The sequence below is a fragment of the Eublepharis macularius genome, chromosome 9 (assembly GCF_028583425.1).
Source record: "Eublepharis macularius isolate TG4126 chromosome 9, MPM_Emac_v1.0, whole genome shotgun sequence".
Lineage (NCBI taxonomy): Eukaryota > Metazoa > Chordata > Lepidosauria > Squamata > Eublepharidae > Eublepharis > Eublepharis macularius.
The window spans coordinates 19240415-19259874 of NC_072798.1; the positions used below are offsets into that span (position 1 = coordinate 19240415).

The 19460-nt window shown below is 44.8% G+C and overlaps 1 protein-coding gene across 12 annotated transcripts in view; it reads right to left on the reverse strand.

The window, feature by feature from the left end:
* CALD1 (caldesmon 1) overlaps positions 1-19460 on the reverse strand; it is a 231441-nt gene that overhangs the window by 27747 nt on the left and 184234 nt on the right. For 8 of the 12 annotated variants that reach the window (XM_054988476.1, XM_054988477.1, XM_054988486.1 and 5 more), the window contains 3 exons: positions 6157-6297; positions 2407-3652; positions 1668-1739 (listed from right to left, as the gene is read on the reverse strand). In XM_054988476.1, coding sequence (XP_054844451.1) covers positions 1668-1739; positions 2407-3652; positions 6157-6297 — 1459 coding nt within the window. The remainder of the gene's footprint in view (positions 1-1667; positions 1740-2406; positions 3653-6156; positions 6298-19460) is intronic. The other 4 variants (XM_054988485.1, XM_054988484.1, XM_054988487.1 and 1 more) reach the window with 2 other exon arrangements.

Genomic DNA, 19460 nt, shown 5'->3' on the forward strand with positions numbered 1-19460 from the left:
TAGAGCAACTTGCTAAAAACGTACAGGACGTGTGGAGCAGAAGCAGAAACTGAACTCAGTCCTCCCTGGTGCAAACTGGACACGGCATGTGGATTGCCACCGGTTCAAATATCCCACACCATTCCTGACTGTGTAGCACAGAGACTCGGACTCTCTACAGAGGACATTACGCACACTGAAATCACTGTGCATACGGGGGGGGGGGACACTGGCACAAGCAGACCGGCCCCAGCCTGCTACATGTGACCACCACAGCTTGTGACCATGGCATCTACATACACAGGATGTGTACGTGAATAGGCACCATTGTCCACGACTGAGAATGCTACTTTTTCTACCTTTCCCAGTCATGGGGACAGAGCCTCCTAGACGTGCGAACTCCATGCTCATAAGCTGGCAATCATGTGTGGCAAGGGAAAGTATGCTTGTGTCCATGCCCACCTATGTGCGATGAAATCATCTACAGAGGGCTACTGTGAAGTGGTGGTGGAAATGCAGTGTACCTTGTGAAGTTTCAGTTAATTTGTCAGTGGTCCCCGTTTCTGGACTAGCCTGAGAGCAACGTGAGGAGTTCAAACCCATCCTAAAGCAAATTAGATTAACTGGGGCCAGAAGGCATTAACAGGGTCTTAGGTTGATGTGGATTTATGGGTAAAAATATAAACGTGCTCAGGAGGCAGATGGCAGTCTTGCTCAGTTTTATCCACAATGAAATGGGTGCCTAGACGAAGAAGAGGGCAAGCTGTGAAGCACGCAGACCTGCTCTTCACCATGCCCCCAATCAAGGATGGACTAGGATGTTAAAACAGCCCAGGAAAAAGCTGAGCCAAGCACCCCTGGCTGGCAGTAATGATGGCAAGCGTAGCCTTGCTCATCGCCACTCCCCGTGTGTGAATTGAGCAGCCCCCACCATCACTGCTGGGGTCTGGCTTGCTCCTGGCCACCACCTACATTCCAGGGCTGTAGCCCACCACGACATTTCCTAGTAGCTAATCTTCCCCTGCAAACCACTGCCAAGTGGCTCAAACTCAACTGCCATCTTGGTGCCTGTGCAACGCCGAGTGAACCAGCCCCCAAGGTTAAAACCCCAAGGGGATGCTTTAGCCTCACACCCCATACTTACCTTACAGTAAAACACCGTAGCACCAGTTCCTGTGTTCACAGTAGAAATGCAATGCATTATGTTTTGGAAAAAAAATGCTCAACTGAGAAAGACTATGAACTCCGCTCACTTTGTATTATTGAAAAGGAAAATCGGTAGTTAGGTTCAGATCAAGAGGCTAAAGATGTCACGACAATCAGAAGAAATCATCAGTCTCGGGAAGAAAGGGAGTGGAGAAAGAAATAAGGAAAGAACGATCACTTGGTTCCAGTACAGAAATCCAACACAACACCAAATTGACCTCTTAAAGAGTCAAGTTGTGGCCAATTCTCACAACCTGTGCTGTGAACCAAGTTGAGCTTTATTGGAATGAGCTACATGGCAAAATTGTATCTGATTGTCTCATCATATTCTTAGCTATCAGGTGTCTCCTATCTTTGAAGTTACATGTGCTTCTTTGAATTCTGCTCAGCAATTCCTCTGAGAATGCTTGAAATTTTTTTGAAAATGTGAGCATTTTCTTCCTACCCTCTACACACCCACCTGTCCCCAATTCAAGAGTTACCTCCTCTTTTTTGAAGGCCGGTCGGAGTTTCTCATCTTGTACTTTTTCCTTTTTAGCCTCTTTATCTTCCCCCTTTTACAATATTGTTGTAAGATGAAATCATCAGTTCTGAGACAAACCCCTCTCGCGTTTCTGGTGCTTCAAACAAAGCTGTGCTCACATACCCCCTTTGTCCAGTGCTGCTGTTTGCCGTGCACACAACTCCCTCCAGGTGGCACAGTGGCCTTCCACATTCCTCCTGCGCATTAATGCTTTTTCTTCCACCTTGGCGTGCCAGTGTTCTCGCATATCCCAGCAGAGCTCTGGCGGTGCTTAGTTCTAACAATCATGGATGCTTGTTCGGCAGTCCCACCACAAATGTTTGTCGAGCACTCTGCTGTGGGCCATGCGGTGCCTCTGTACCTCACATACGCACTTGAATATTGTCCTTGGCCAATTTCACAGCCGCAGAAAGAGAAAGTGGGGAAACTGTGAAGTTTTCAAAGCATGCACTAAGTTACATACAAAGGTCTGGGAGCCAAGAATGGAGCAACTTAACTATGCACCATGCATTGACCATGTGACAGAAAAGTGGAAGCAGGAAGCTTTAAGTCCGAAAGGAATAAAAATCTAGCAAGAGTTAGTAGTCAAAGGTGCAGAGACACAACAGTGAGTGAATTCCAATCCATTTTTTGAATAAATGCATTACATTTCATACAAAACACAGGCATAAGAAGTTGGGTGCAAATGTTTACTGTACCTGTTTTCTTAGGGAAGCGGCTGGGGTTTTTTCCTCTTGTACTTTCTTCTCTTTTACCTGCTTCTCTTCTATTTTCTTCTCTTCTATTTTCTTCCCTTTCCCCTGTTTTTCATCTACCCTTTTCTCCTCTGCCTTTTGCTTTGCCTTTAACTTCTCTTCTTCTAGCTTGGCCTTTTCCTCGGCTGCCCTCTTAGCTTCCGCTGCCCTCTTCTCTTTCTCCTTGGCCTTCTCCCTTTCTTCAGCTGCTTTCTTCTCCTCAGCCTTAATCCTTTCCCTCTCCTCAGCTTCCTGCCTCTTTTTCTCCTCAGCTGCCCTTTTCTCCTCTGCTTCAACCCTTTTCCTCTCCTCCTCAGCTTTCCTTCGTTCTTCTGCTTCTAGCCTCTTTTTCTCCTCAGCTGCCCTTTTCTCCTCCGCTTCAACCCTTTTCCTCTCCTCCTCAGCTTTTCTTTGTTCCTCCGCTTCGAGTCTGTCCCGTTCCTCTTGTTCTAGTCTCGCTTTCTCCTCAGCAGCTCTTTTTTCCCTCTCTTCCTCTGCTCTCCTTTCCTCCTCTGCTTTTGCTCTCTCTCTTTCCTCCCTCTCCAGCCTCTCCTTCTCTTCTAATCTTTTCTTTTCAGCCTCATCCTCTTCATCTTCCTTTCCATCTAGAGCTACCGTTAAGCTTATAGCCTCCTCACTCTCTATTTGTTCTTGTGCTATTACAATGGCACTCGTGTCATTAGCTACTTTTTGCTCATCTGCATTTACCTCAGGGAGTTTTACATCTACCACCACCACTTCCTCTTCTTTGTCTATCGTTTTCTTTTCTATTGTTACTTCTACCTGATTCTCTTCTATGGTTCTTTGCTTTGGCTTCTCCTCTTGTGCCTCCTCCTTGTCTTCCTCTCCTTTCTTCTCATCTTCCTCATCTTGCCTCAGATTATTCCTCTGATATGATGTGGTGATGGTTTCGGTTTCCTCAATCTCGTATCGTCCTCTGTGGGTTTCGATTTTGTCCTCTTTTCTGGGGGTTTCATTTTCTTCCACATTATTCACTTCACTCCTGCTTGTGAACGACAGGCTCTCGTCAGTGATTGTCGGGTCAAATTCCTTCTGGCGTTCCAAGGCCTCTTGAAGACGTTTCTGGCGCCGTTCTTCTCTCCTTGCCATCCTCTCCAAGAACACAGCCTCATCACCTTCACCATCCCCCTGGGTGTTCATAACGGTGGTAACGGTTATGGTAGAACTTTTGCTGTCTTCGTCTGCAATGCTATAAAAGACATGAAAATTGCCATCTACCATTTTTTTCAGCAATGAACAGTAAAAAGTTAAATGAAAGTATCAGATACTTGCTGAACCAATAGGCTACCTCGAGGTGACCTGAAAAGAGCTGGCTCTATCCTTCTAATCCCTCCCTCTGAAAACACCAAGCTTCTAAACAGCACTGGAAGCAGATGGAGGGGGGGGAGCTACTGTTCCGCTCTGCTCAGCTTTTCCTTCGAGAACTTGGAGGTGGGGTGGAGGGCATGTCAGAGCAGCAGGAGGACGGGAGGATGGGAAGGAAAAGTCAGCAAAGAGAACCTGAAGAGAGGAAAACCCAAGCAGATCCACTCTGCCTGACTTTTCTTCCAGCAGCAACAGAAAGCAAGAGGCCAGGAGGACGGGAGGGAAAAGTCAGCAAAGAGAGCCTGAAGAGAGCTACTTGGAGGGTGGCTGGAGGAGAGCCTGCTGAAGTCTCCCTGCGAGGTTGGCATCTTTGGGTATGAAGGGGGCCATTGTAGGGCCCTGGGATCTGACGAATCACGAACCTAATGAATCGTTTCGTGAAACGGGACAATTTAATGAAAGTTTGTGGAACGCGATGAACCACGAAACTCAGTCTTCGTTTTTCCCCCCATTTTGTGCCCATCTCTATAGGCAGCTTCTATAGTCCTCCTTGAATGAATAAATGAATAATAATAATAATATTTGATTTACATACCACCCTTCAGGACAACTTAACTCCCACTCAGAGTGGTTTACAAAGTATGTTATTATTATCCCCACAACAATCACCCTGTGAGGTGGGTGGGGATGCGAGAGCTCTGAGAGAGCTGTGACTGACCCAAAGTCACCCAGCTGGCTTCAAGCGGAGGAGTGGTGAATCAAACCTGGTTCTCCAGATTAGAGTCCTGCCACTCTTAACCAAAATGGCTCTCTCCTTGACAGATTCATCTTCATCAAGGTTTCTATTTCTAATCCACTACTGGATTAATCCACTACAGGGCCTAATCCACTACTGTCACTTAATGCATCGGCACAGACCAGCTCTTCTTACATTGCATTTCATTATGAAAAAAAATGGATTATTGCTGCCTCTAGTCTAAAAAGCCATTCGGGGATACAAGTCACACCTGCTTTCCAGGATGGATCAGTATCACAAAGGTGGTTTCAGATTTGACTAAGGAGAAGGAAAACAGAGACTAATGCTGCATATGGACACAGTGCAAACAAAAGCATCTGCTACAGCAGAGCTCTCCTTCCTCCAGCCTCGGCGCCTTTAATGCCAGCCATACAGCCTCTAAACCAAAGGCTGGCTGCCTTTTCCTCTTTGCCCCTTCCCCTATGTTTCACACGGACTGTCCCTTTGCTGTGTTCCCACTCCCCCATCAAGCACACTACCTAGCAAGTTCAACTATTTAATATTTTTGGCACATTATTTTTAAAAAGATACTGGATTTGGGGGAGTGTTTTGAAAAACTGCTCTCGGGGGAAGAGGTGCCTTCAAGATTGACAAAGGGTCCAGCTAACTAGAATTGTGCAAATCCAGCTGCAGTTGCAAACCAAAATGTGTACACAAAAGGCAGAGAATGAGAATGAGAGAGAAGAAGGAGGAGTTGGTTTCATACCCTGCCCTTCACTACCTGAAGGAGTCTCGGAGCAGCTTACAATCACTTTCCCTTCTTCTCCCCACAGCAAACACCCTGTGAGGTAGGTGGGGCTGAGAGAGCTCTGAGAGAGCCGTGACTGACCCAAGGTCACTGAGCTGACTTCAAGAGGGGGAGTTGAGAATCAAACCCAGTTCTCCAGATTAGAGTCCTGCAACTCTTAACCACTAAACCAAACAGAGAGAATGCAGTATGAGGGCTAGAGTGTTAAGTTAGGATGAGAGTTTCAAATCTCTACTTGGCCATAAAGCTCACTTGGGTGGCCTTGGGCCACTCTCTCTCTCTTTTAGCCTATCCTACCTTACAGGGTTGTTGTGAGGTTAAAATGAAGGAGACAATCACCTTGAGTTCCTAGGAGGAAAGGTGGGGTAAAAATGAAGGAGACAGACAGAAAGGAGAGATACAAAGAAAACTCATCACTCAAATTATGTACATCTATGCGTAAGTTAAGAGCTTGGTGGGGAAAACATGCTCAGAAGTTTCTGGCTGTCAAAAGCAGTTCCTGTGGTATTGGGGAGCTTCACACTGCAGTGACGCGGGAACTATGACAGCTTGAATATCTGCCTGCATACTTCCCATCTGCTCAACCTGTACATTTGCATTTAAACGCTATTAAATATTATCGCACAAACAGCACAACCCTCAGGTACTTTCTTCTAACATGAAAAATGATAACATAAAGTTGTCCATCGACCATACGACCCCTTAGGAAAATGGGGAGTATAGAATTGTGGCAAACAGTGCTAGCGATAAGTGGTTCAACTATTCTGTCCTACTTCATTCCAGGGCTCTAACTGATCGGGGGGGGGGGACACCAGGAATTAATATCCCTGCAGTAGGACCTTACTTGTTTTGAGCATTGACTTCAGGCTTCTCTATCCCTGGTAAGTCATCCTCTTCCCTTTGCCGCAGCCTTTCCTGTCTGGCTCGCCTGCGGCGCTCTCGGGCAGCTTCTTCCTCATCATCGTCATTTCTTTGATAGGCTAACCTGCAAAATGCCATTTTAAAGAGATTAAAAGCGAGGCCTTTATTTGGGGTGCTGCAACAAAATGTCTTTGCCGTCATGCATGCAGCAGGCATTCATGTTTTGAGGTTACAATTGAATAGCAACATTAAACACCATGTCTTTCTACGGAAAAGCAACACTGACAGGTCTTTGTACCTACGGAGTGTACGGTTTAGATTTTGACAGGGGGGGGATAACAACAGACAGATTGCCTTGCCAGTTATTCATGCGCTGGTAAAATCCAGGTTAAATTACTGTTTTTTAATACAAACAGGCCCTGACCTGGATAGCCCAAGAGAGCCTGATCTTGTCAGATTTCAGAAGTTAAGCAGGGTTGGCCCTGGTTAGTAATTGGATGGGAGACCTCCAATGAAGACTAGGGTTGCAGAGGTAGGAATGGCAGACCACCTCTGTTAGTCTCTTGCCATGAAAACCCCACCAGGGGTCACCATGAGTGAACTATGACTTGAGGGCAGGATTTCACTTCATACAAACCGCTGCCTTTGAAGACTTCTCAGAAACCTCTACTGGTTCAGAATATAGCAGCCAGTGCTGACTGGGGCTTGTGGATCCGAACACATCGCCCCAACTGTTCAAAGATCTTCACTGGCTTCCAGTCTGTTTACTGGCACAATTTCAAAGTGCCGTTTTTGATCAACAAACTTCTAAATAGTTTGAAACCAAGGCGGTCAGAAGGTCTGCACACTCCCATATGAAAATGACTGCTGCCTGAGGTCATCTTCTGAGGCTCTGCGCCTATAGCCCTTACCTTCTGGGAGGCAGGCACATGGTGTCTGGGAACAGGGCCTTTTTCATGGTTACTCTTCCCACAGATGTTCACCTAGCACCTACTCTACTGCATTTTCGGCAGCAAGCTTTTTTTAATGAATGATAATCCTTGCTACCATTGCTGTTTTACTGCTTCGTTTACAGGTGTTGTATGGTTTTGATGGTTTTTATCATTATGTAGTTTTGCTGTTTTCTGTGGGAAGTTCTCAAACTGAAAGATGGGGTAAAAACTGTATGAATAAATAAAATAAACAGTAGGAGGAAGGGCTAGGAAATGACAGAAGGCAGCAACCGCAGGCAGTTACAAGCTTCAGTTTGGTTGGGGGGAAGGGGGGGGGGTCAAGCCAAAGCCATTCACATGCAGAGATAGGACCTTGTGGAGGAATTTGAGGGAAGAGACAGAGCATGAAGTAGCATCATGGAGATATTCTGAAGGGAAGACTGAGGGAAAAGGGGCACCTAAGGCTCTGCAATCATTTTCCTCCTTTAAAAATGTATTTTCAAATAGGGTTGCCAGGTCCAAGTTGGGAAATTCCTGGAGATTTGGGGGGTGGAGCCTGGAGAAGGCAGGGTTTGGGGAGGGGAGGGGCTCAGTGGGATATCAGTGGGATATAATGCCATGGAGTTCACCCTTCAGAACAGCCATTTTCTCCAGGGGAACTGATCTCTTTGGCCTGGAGATCAGTTGTAATTCCTGGAGATCTCCTGGAGATCTCCTGGAGGCTGGCAACCCTATTTTCAAACCACAAATGGGAAATGTAATATGTTGGTAGCAACCCTTAGAAGAAGGAAAAGGAGGGGGGAGGAGTAAGGAAAGAAGAAAAGCTGATGCCGCAGGGAGTTCATACTTGGGCTTTATGAGATCCAAAAGAAAGTTAAAAACTGATGGAGCCGTTAGGTAAGACTCTGCTAACATGCCGGAGTGAGAGCTTTGCTGCTTCCATGCCGCATTTCTTGGCTTTGGTGCTGCTTAAGCTTTTGTTGTGGTCGTTCCCCCCAACTTCTTTTACCACAACTATTTTATGTAGCTTTTATGCTTGCTGGTTAGTTCTTGCCATTAAAAAGGGGGGGGGGTGTTGTCAGTAGGGCAGCCCGTGCTGACAGCCAAGTTCAAAGCAGAGAAAGGAAAGGGTACAAGGACTGCTGTGAGAGAGAGAGAGAAAAAAAACTGCAAGAACTTGATGTTGTGACAAACACACATCTGCTGCCCAAAGTGGAGCTTTTTCTTCTAGTTCAGCCATCCCTCTCCTATAGGGTCACTGTGATACCAATACAGATCATTATCTGATGCCCTGGTCTGTGCTCCACTGATGTCAGAGTGCACATGGTGAGCACATGGAACAGGGAATTTCCGGTGCTGGCCTCCACACTGCAAAAAACTTGAACCCAGGAAGGAGGTTTGCCTTATCCCCCACACCTCAATTTTGGCCTTCCACACACAGATTAACAGTGCCGTCCTAAATAGGGTTATACCCTCATTGACTTCAAGCCCAGTGAACAGTATAACTCTATTTAGGATGGCACAGGAAGTCTATCTTATTCCTTAACCAATTGATTTGTTTTTAAACTCTGCCTTGATTTTATTTCTGATAAGCTGGCTGGTTTATGCTTTTACAGTTTTATATCTTGCCATTCTATTGGTCTGGTGTGCTGCTGTTTTATTATTATTGGTTTTACTGCTGCTGCTGTTTTACTGTTTCCATCGTTTTTATTTTATTGCTTTATCTGTTTTTATCTTGTTGTTAGCCACATTAGGTTTGATTTTAAAAGAAAGGTGGCATACACACATGAACACATGATGCTTCCTTTTACTGAGTCACACCATTGTTCTATCTAGGGTTGCCAGCTCCAAGTTGGGAAATTCCTGGAGATCTGGAGGGGTGAAACCTGGAGAAAGCGGGGTTTGGGGAGGGAAAGGACCTTGGCATGGTATACTTCCATAAAGTCTACCCCAAAAGTAGTCATTTTCTCCAGGGGAACTGATCTCTGTGGCCTGGAGACCAGTTGTAATTCCAGGAGATCTCCAGCCACTACCTGGAGGCTGGCAACCCTAGTTCTATCGCAATCAGAACTGTCTACTCTAAGTGACTCCCCCCAAACTTTTAAAATGGAATTTGTCAGGGATTGAACCTGGGACCTTTTATAGGTAAAGCAGGTACTTACAGGTAAAGCAGGTACTTACCACAGCCCTTCCCACAGGCACAGAGATTTCTAAAATTAAATTTTAAAATAAGCTGAACTAAACACTACGGAGGGGACAGTGGGATGTCGACATGTAGCTGCCCTTTTCATAAACAGCCACTTGTTTACTATAATGAGAGGTATCTTACAGTTTATATGGCAGTTGCATTCACCAGTTTACACTGGTGAATACCACAGTAAAACACACAAAACGTGCAAGCTGCAAGGCAGACACATTACCAGCCAATCTGAGATCATTTATGCATGTGCTGTATGTATCTAGAGAGGCTTTACCTTTGAAAAAGGAATAACTGAAGAAATCTTTCAAATAAAGATTTCTACATCTCCTTTGTTCTGAAATATGACTGCTTACAAAAGTTTTACGCACACAAAAAATTCAGCCTACTGTGAGACTGGTTATAAAGCCACAGTAATAAAAACTGTTGAAATAAAATCACAAAACCCAGCAGACTACAGTCAATTCCAAACAAACAGTACCAGTTGCTCCAAAGTCAGAACATATTCTAATGTATCAGGATTAGAACTCTGAAATATTGACTTAAACCCAATGCCCCGAATTAAAGAGCCTTTCTCCCTTTAAGGGTCTGTCCTCCGAATGGTTTGGCAACTGTTGGGGCGGGGGGGGGGGGAATGCTTCGTCACTACAGGCTCCTCTTTGGTATCTGGCACTTGATATGTCCTATTAAATATTCAGCTGAAAGGAAGATGGCATTAGTGGGAGCAGCCTTCTCCCTTTCTCTCAACCTGTTCCAAGCATATTCATCACACAGCACAGGACTCTACTGTGGACTGTAGACTTAGAGCCAGAAGAGACTTTAAAGGCTTCCAAAACCTTATACATAAACCCGTAGAAGTTACCAGCCTGCCTACTTTTCCACAAGTACACAAGTTAGTCATTTGTAGCACACATATAGCCTGAAAGAAATTCGGACCAAATGTGCTTCCAGCTTAGAAAAGGTTCTCTGGAGTCTTCACTCACCAACGGTGATTAGAGAGGTGGCTATCTACTAACCTGTTCTAGTCAAACCCCTCTCTGTGTCGTACGTAAGATCATCTGCATGCTTGACCAACACAGACCAGAATGCACAAGTTACTCCACAAGTGGGGAAGAGGCAAAGGGCTGTGTTTCCAACATCCCACCAAGTCCCAGTTCTAATGTCACTTGAGCCATGTATTCACCTGGTGGTTTGAGACCACTTCTTGTCTCCAATATGCAGGGACAGTCAGTGTGTGGTGTAGTGGTTACGGGATGACTTTCATGGTGGCCAAAACTACAATGCTTAGCATGAATGGGCTGTGCATTACCACCTCTGAGCCAAGTTCAACCCTGTCCAAATCACATGCTCCAATACAGAATTTGGCACAGACACCATACATCTAATTAATATGCCTGAGTTTTCAAGGTGTTGTTTGATTTCAAGAGCCGACTCTCTTATATAACGGTGGGGTCCCATTTTTTTAGAACAATATCCTCTATGTAAAGGTCATTCTAATATTACCATTCCCACAAACGTGTCATTTACGTCAGAAGTCTCCCCTATCTCTCTTTCTGGTGGGCTCTCCTTCTTTGGAGTTTTTAAAGCAGAAGTTAGATGGCCATCTGACAGCACTGCTGATTCTGTGAACTAGGCAGATCATGAGAGGGAGGGCAGGAAGGGTCACATCAGTGTTTAGTTCTCGTGGCCCTTTCTTACATGCCCAGGTTAATGCCAATCACCACCTTGGAGTCAGGTAGAAATTTTTCCCAGGCCAGTTTGGATACAGATCCTGACAGTGTTTTGCCATCTTCTGGGCATGGAGCAAGGGGTCATTGGGGGTGTGGGGGGGGGAGGTAGATATGAATTTCCTGAATTGTGCATGGGGTTGGACTAGATGACCCTGGAGGTACCTTCCAAAGCTATGATTCTATGATTCTCTCCCTCACATCCCCTCCTCATTGCAGCCACCACCTCTGCATACCAGACAATAGGAACATTCAACAGGGAATGGCTTCTTGCCTTTGTGCCCTGATAGCCACTGTTGAAAGCAGAAAGCTGAATTAAATGAACCCTTGGTCTGATGCCGTAAAACGCTTCTTAATGCTTTACTTCTTAATGACAGAGCAAGTCATAAAATGCACCGCCACAAGCGGCAGTGGGAAGGAGGAGGCCTCTCTATCTACTGTGGCTACAGCAAAAGAGCTAGGCTTGCTGAATAATAAGGCTGTTCCTGGCCACGGAAGTGGTTTGAGGTTCTTAGCCCCACTTAATATTTGCATTTAAATACAGCTAAAAATAAGAGAGAGAAAACATTGCCAACATTTGGCTACCTCCCTTAAAAAGGATTATGTTTTGGGCTGCTTGATACCAATTTTCTCCACTATTTCCACTTAGTCCCTATGACATGGCTCCAAGCACCCATCAAAGGACCTGCAAACTGTTTCTTCTTCTTCTTCTGTCACATTTTAAACATCTAATCTTATTGGTTATATTACACTCAGGGCTTTTTTTCTGGGAAATGAGGTGGTGGAACTCAGAGGGTTGCCCTCGGAGAAAATGGTCACATGGCCGGTGGCCCCGCCCCCTGATCTCCAGGCAGAGGGGAGTTGAGATTGCCTTCTGTGCCGCTCGTGGCGCGGAGGGCAATCTCAACTCCCCTCTGTCTGGAGATCAGGGGGCGGGGCCACCAGCCATGTGACCATTTTCAAGAGGTTCCGGAACTCCATTCCACCACGTTCCAGCTGAAAAAAAGCCCTGATTACACTTATTAACATTTATTTGTATTATGGAAACTTTTGATCTAGATCTCTGCAGTAGGTCTTGAATGAAGAAAATGCAGACTTGGTTCCAGCAATTTTTACATGTAAATATCATGGACCTCATAAAATCCTTTTTAAAAAGGAAAAAATGTGCAATTTAGTGGATTAATTGGATGTAGAACAGGTCGTTTACATATATGGTATAAAACTGTGCCATCTTCTATCTCACAATATACCTTGGTGAAGATATAATCCAGAAATCTCTCCTGGAGGAGACATCACTTTGCCAGGTAGCAGATATGCAGAGTTTGGTATGTGCCTGAAAGTAGGGCTGGGTTATGGAATGTAAATCATCTATAAAGGTTCTGGGCTGGACCTTATTACATGGCCACACATTTACACTTCAAAGACCTGCATAGGTTCAGATGCACACACAGAGAAATTTTATTGCACATATTGCATCCTCTCCAGTAAGGAGGAGGAACACAGTTCAGTGTCAGAACAGATGCTTTCGATGCATAAGGTCCAATGTTCACTCCGCATCATTTCTAGCCAAAGAGTCTCTAACAGTCTGAGAAAGACCTCTGCTTTGAGACTCAGGAAATTCACTGGCCATCTGATAAGACAAACCTGAGAGAGAGACACCAGAGGCATGGGGCATTTCCAAATGGTCATTCGAACAAAGTAGGGAGCAGATCTGAGTGCTAAGGAATGCACACTTATGACAACCAGCGGAGCTACATGTCCCTGCAATATGCAAAAAGTAAATGCAACAAAACGGAGGATATATATTCTCATAACTGGAGGTGAAGCCAAGGCAGCAGGATTCCACACAATGCTTTTCTCTGAGTTTCCCCTCATGTAACATGTAATGACACATGTTCATGTTGGGTGCTTGGTATGTGCAGCCACAGACTCCTACATTCACATTCCTTATGGTGCACAATGGCTACATCCACATGGTGACTATGCTCTGTGCAGCTTGCTGCTGCAGCAAATGCAGAGGTGTTTACAGTGGCAAGAGAGCATACCTATGGCAGTTTCCCCTGCATTTTCCTTGACCCAGCAACCCACATCTACCATCCAAACTGTGCCCATGGAGGGCTTTTTTTGTGTTATAATGATATATTGTCACAAGCACCTGTGTGTGAAGTGCTATCAAGTTGCAGCCGACTTATGGCAACCCTGTACGGTTTTCAAAGGAAGAGACTAACAGAGGTGGTTTGCCATTGCCTGCCTCTGTGTAGTGACTCTGGACTTCCTTGGTGACCTCCCATCCAAATACTAACCAGGGCCAACTCTGCTTAGCTTTTGAGATTTGATGAGATCAGGCTAGCCTGGGCCACCCAGATCAGGGCTGCAATCTACTAGCTGTTCTGAATTCCCAGCTTTCATTTTTTTCAAAAAGCAAGTCTTTAGTCCTTTTTGTTAAAGTCATATAAGGGGAAAGGTGCATTCCTTTATTTCCACAATGAAAATTTTATTGCATTTCTTTATTTAAAAAATTTGTGTCATTTACAGCCTGCCTTTCTCCCTAAGCAGTCTATATTGTTCCCCTCTTCTCCATTTTATCCTTCCAACAACTGCATGAAGTAGGTTAGGCTGAACATGTATGACTGGCCAGGGGCACCCAGCAAGCTTCCACTGCAAAATGGGAATTCAAACTTGGGTCTCCAAGTTCCTAGTCCTACTACTACACTACACTGGCTAGTAACTTTCTTTTTAAATGATAGCTGGGAATTCAGTGGAGTTAGGAGATTATGGCAACAGATCCTTATAAAAAATTATTGGGCTATTGTAATCTAGCAATTGTCAGTCTTTACAATAAGTCCCCTGAGCCTGCTTGCGGGGAGGGCGGAATATAAATACGATAAAATAAAAATAAATAAATAAAAATAAAAGGCTTCAATTAGCACAGGGAAAACCGCAGCCATCAGCACCAGGGTAAGGAAAATCGCACCAGTGTGGAACAGACCTTTAAAAATGTGCACCTTTCCAATCATGCAACATTCAGAGCCTCTTTGGCTGCAATATTTCCAAAAGGATAGCATTGAATCAAAAATGTATCAAAGCAGGGAAAACCCAGAAAGTGGACAATAAGGGGATGATATCATGTGGATAATAACCGCCCCCCCCCCCAATCCGGGTTGGATACCAAATTGGAAAAAATTCCCACGTGGAAGCAAGCAATATCTATTCCTTAAAATCAGCGAGTAAAGCTCACACATATTGGGCATATGTGCATGGGGCCTGTGATGCATCATGTGAATGGACTATAGGCCCACAGACCCAGAGTATCTGGCAGAGTATCTGGCCAATCGCATTTCGGGGAAAATCTTTCCCCATTCCAAAGAAACGGGATCGGGGGGGGGGGCATATCTGCTGTTCACAAGTATACTAAACGTGATTTCCCATGAAAAAATGTGGGAACTACAGCTAGGAAAGGGGGTTGAGAATTTTCAGGTAGAGAGAAATCTCATGGAATGACAAGTTTCTTTGTAGGACAGAGGGAATGAGTATTAAACCAAAAGGTGAAGAAAAAAAACCCCACTTGGTAGCATCTCTAAGAGGAAAATTAGCAGGCTATTCACACAGTCTCAGTCACCTTTAGTCTCAGAGCTGCAAATTCAGAGTCTGTGTTATGTGCCAAGGCAGAGAAATCCATATACGTATCTCCTCCCTTTTATGGTAGGAAAACTTCTCAACTGTTTCATAGCATGAAGTACAAGCAAATGCCCCTACTTGCACTTCAAGTTAACTAGACATTGCTCTTGAGGATATCTCAGGATAAATTTCAGGCAGGACTGCCTGTAAAGAGATTAAAAACAAACCTTCCACTAATGAAATAATATGGAATTTATTTCTAACGAACAGATAAAAGGACTTGTATCTCGCAGTGAAAGCAAGCAATTTATCCAAATGCACAGCTCTTCCTCTGTCATATAATTCTGTTATCACGTGACTCTGATTTCAAGTTACTTCCTGTCACATATGCAGGGCTTTTTTTCAGCTGGAACGCGGTGGAATGGAGTTCCAGAACCTCTTGAAAATGGTCACATGGCTCGTGGCCTCACCCCCTGATCTCCAGACAGAGGGGAGTTTAGATTGCCCTCCGTGCCGCTGGAGCGGCGTGAAGGCAATCTAAACTCCCCTCTATCTGGAGATCTGGGGGCGAGGCCACCAGCCATGTGACCATTTTCTCCGAGGGCAACCCACTGAGTTCTACCACCTCTTTTCCCAGAAAAAAGCCCTGCACATGTGTTTGTAATGCAGTGGGTCCCACCCTGGGTCTGGTGTGGCTGAAAAGCCCTGCACTACCACACACAAGTGGATGTCTGTCCAGTGTGGGATATCATACTTAAGCATCCATTACTCTTTCATCTATAACCACCAGCAAAGCATCATCAGGTTATCAACAAAGGGAAAACTATGGCTGCCACACCCAGAAAAAACACATACAGAAGTACAATAGCTATTCGCGCAACGCCCTGTTTCTCTAGCAAACTGGCTCTGCCTATTAACAGCTTCACCAATACAACTGATGAATTCCTCATCACTGCATGTCCGAGAAAGACTGCACCTATTGAAATCACACATAAGACCTCCCAAAGAGGTAGCAAGCTGACAAACGAGCGAAGAATATACTTTAAACAAATCTATTTTAAGCCATGTGCAGAAAATAGAACAGGACAGAACAGTCATCGCGCTGCTTCTGATCAGAAGGCCGTTAAGAAAGGGTGCTTCCCTTCCCGTGGCTCCTTTTTGACAAAGCGTCAACTTGTCTGCGGCTCTTCATCCCAGCTTCTGCCATAAAGAGACAAGAAGCAGGAAGGAGGAAGCAACCCAAGATGGCCGTCCTTTAAACTGGGCTTTCAGAGCTCTGAAGGGCATCCATATATCACAGTGCCATCGCCTCCTTTACTGTATCATTGTGACGGGGAGGGTGTACCTGTGGAACTTGAATGATGCTTGGCAGAAACATGTGTTGCCAATAGCACACTTCAGAGTAAAGAGGGGCCCTGGACTGCCCCCCCCCATCCTCCTCACCCAAGTGGCCCTCTGTTAAGCCTAGCTGCTACACTTGCACAAGAATTAATGCAAATTAAATAAAATAATTAAGTGAATGCAAAGAAGACTTTCTTCTAATTCAGCCTAGCCTGCAAGATGGCCACCCAACCTGACCCAGCTGATCTGGCCACTTGCATCCTCGTCAAGACAACATTGAGACTAGATTGCTGCGATACATTCCACATAGGTCTCCCTCAATGTCAACTCAGAGACTTCAGTTGGTGCAGAACTTCGCAGCTCAGTTATTATTAGGAGCTAGGCAGAGCATGCTTATTGCTCCTATTCTGTAGTCACTCCATGGGCTACTCATCAGTAACCAGGCTCAATGCAAGGTATTGGTTATCAGAGACAAAGCTGTTCATGGCCTCGATTCCTCATATCTGCAGGACTGCCTCTCAGCCTATGCTTTGCTCCTATGAACAGGACCTTCTGCAGATGCCACTTGCAAATGGGCAAAAACAGTAACTGCCTGCACATATGCAGTCTCTGTGGTGGCTCTCACGTCACAGAATGGCCTGCCTGAAGAGGTCAGGAATGCTCTCGCTCTCCTGGCTTTCTCCAAACTATGCAAAACTGAATTATTCAGGAGGGCTTTTTTGCACAAGGAACAGGGCTCTACTGGAATGAAATGGTTCAGAAAGATGCTTTGGTAAAGGGACTGTGGACTATACTGTACTATGCTACTCTATACTGTACTGGACTATACTACTATACTAGTAGTATGATGTGGTAAGTGGTCTGATGTGGTAAGTATGTTTCAACTGTGTGATTCCTACATAATTTAAAATGTCATGTTGAAATGTTTATGCTTAGTTTCAGTTCTGTTTCTGACTTTTGCTTCTTTTCGGATTTCGGCAATCCAAACCATATCGCACTGTTTATCGGATGCCCCATCCTGTTGATCATATCGACTTACACTATGTAATTTGTTGTGAGTCTCAGTGAGGGGGGGGCTATAAATAACGTAACTAAATAAATAAATTATTATTATTAATGTTTCACATTGTTAATTGTTCAACTACCCCTCCGCCCAAATATGGACTCTGATATAATAGACAAGACAAGAATAAAAGAACAAGAATAAAAGAATATAATAGACAAGACAAGAATAAAAGAACATGAAAGACACTGCAGACTTGGCCATCCTGAAAAATCAGCAGTGGCTGAAAATAGCCTAACTCAAACAGGACACAGTATCCTATTCCAGGACACTAAAATGCTGGACAACACATCCAACTACTTCGTCAGATTGCACAGGAAAGCCATTGAAATTCATAAGCATAAGCACAATTTCAACAGGAAAGAGACCTTAAGAATGAATAGAGCATGGTTTCCAGTCCTGAAAAACACCAGGCTAACAAAATACTCTATACCCGACAATAGCCCTGCATAAAAGATTAGCATATCAAGCACCAATCCATATGCAAAGAACCTCCTCAGGATACAGTGAAGCCTCCCTCCATTAGCATTCCACACCCTGGGAAACTCTTACAGGATGACTCAGCCCAACCCTACCTTCCTGAGTAGATATAAATTACCTGCCAACTTCTTTTCCACACTGTGACACTGAGAGATCTCTGTCTTTTGGTGCTACACCTCTGAAGATGCCAGCCACAGCTGCTGGCGAAACGTCAGGAACTACAACGCCAAGACCACGGTTATACAGCCCAGAAAATCCACAACAACCATCTTTGCATAGTTTCTGCCAACCAGGCCATCCTGTGTGAACATGTAGCAGTGACGTCCTCATGCTGGTCATAGGCCAGCGAAGCACGGGAGCGCACCTGTGGCTGGCGCTACAATGTCACTTCAGGAAGCAATGTGGTTGCTCCCCACCGGGAGTGCGCCTGGTGTGCACTTTCCCGAGTTGCCTGCTGGTGGCAGGCAATCACTGGGGGTTTGCCACCTCCTGGTTGGTAACAGGGCAAACCCATGGGAAATTGCCCACCACCGGCGGGCAACTGGGAAACTTGCGAGCAGGGGGAAAGCTCATATTTTATGTTCTAAGATCTGAACTTTCATGAGTCTTGCTAAAATGTGTTTTTTTCTTCCCCCTCTCTTGGTAAATTTGCCTTGAAGGGCAGCCAAGTGCAAGGCAGCCTAGAAACATAGTAAATAAAGCAATATTTATTTCATGGAATTTTTAACAGTTTGATCTAACAGTTCTAATCTTACCATTACAACGGTCATCCTGTAACATGCAAACCAGCCTTCCTAAATGCTTGGGGGCTGGAACCAAGCGGCCTGGAACTGCCACAGCTCCCGTGTGCATGTTTAAGGGCACACCACCGCCATGCTTCTATTGTTGGAAACTCTGCAGTGAGTGACCTTTGGGTAGCTACTGCAGACACCAATGCCGTTTCAAGGGAGAAGCAGCTTTGCTTAGAGCTAGTATTGTTTTAAGGACACCCCCTTCTTCCTCCAGGCAATTTCAAAGTCCCAACAACTGACCAAATATTTCAAGGCTATTGCCTTGATCCTTCTCTTTTGCTTCCCCTTCCTTTTGATTACACAATGACAACTAGGAGGCTTCTTCTTATCCTTATTAGAAGAGATGGGAAGCAGCAGCTGTAGCAAAGAATTTGAGTTTTGTTGTTGTTGTTTTTAATTGATAAATCCCATAGTTGACATACAACAGGAAAGATGTTACATACAGGAAATGCTAAAAGTTGATAAAGAGAAATGCAATTGTGTCTTTCCAACTAAGAAACCCAACCCTGACCCTTTCAACAGCACTTTTGCTGCTTCCTACTTTGAAGTTTTCTGTGCACAGTATAATTTATGAAATGGACACATGGACCAGAAGAGCTATGTTGTCCTTTTTAATGTGTATAAAACTGGAAGACACTTACAGCGAACAGGATTATACCCTTCTAAATCCACTGAAGTCAACGGGCTTAGAAAGGTACAACGCTGCTTAGAATTGCACTGTTAAAATACCATTTATTTTACCTTTGGTATCTGACACTGGAAAGGCTAAGATCTACAATATGCATAGGTTTAAGAGCTGGAAACAAACATGTTTGTTTTCATAATGGTGTGGGGGGGGGGGGAGAGACCATATTAAAAATTAGTAGAAGTGCTAAGGGGTAGATTTCAAATGACTGGTCCAAAATTTCATCCATTGATCATATTACTGAATAGTTCTGAAGGACTACGACAGGCCCTGGTTAAATTACTCTTACAAAAATATACTGGCAGCAGCAAAAACAGCTTTTCCCTTGGAAGTTGCTTGGCAACTAACTGTTTCCAGGCCAACCAGGAGATGGTTTGCCAGCATCTGTTGTTTGATAAAGCACCTGCAAAATGTTTCCGTTCCCCACCTCTCTTCGGACCAGCAGGTAAATTA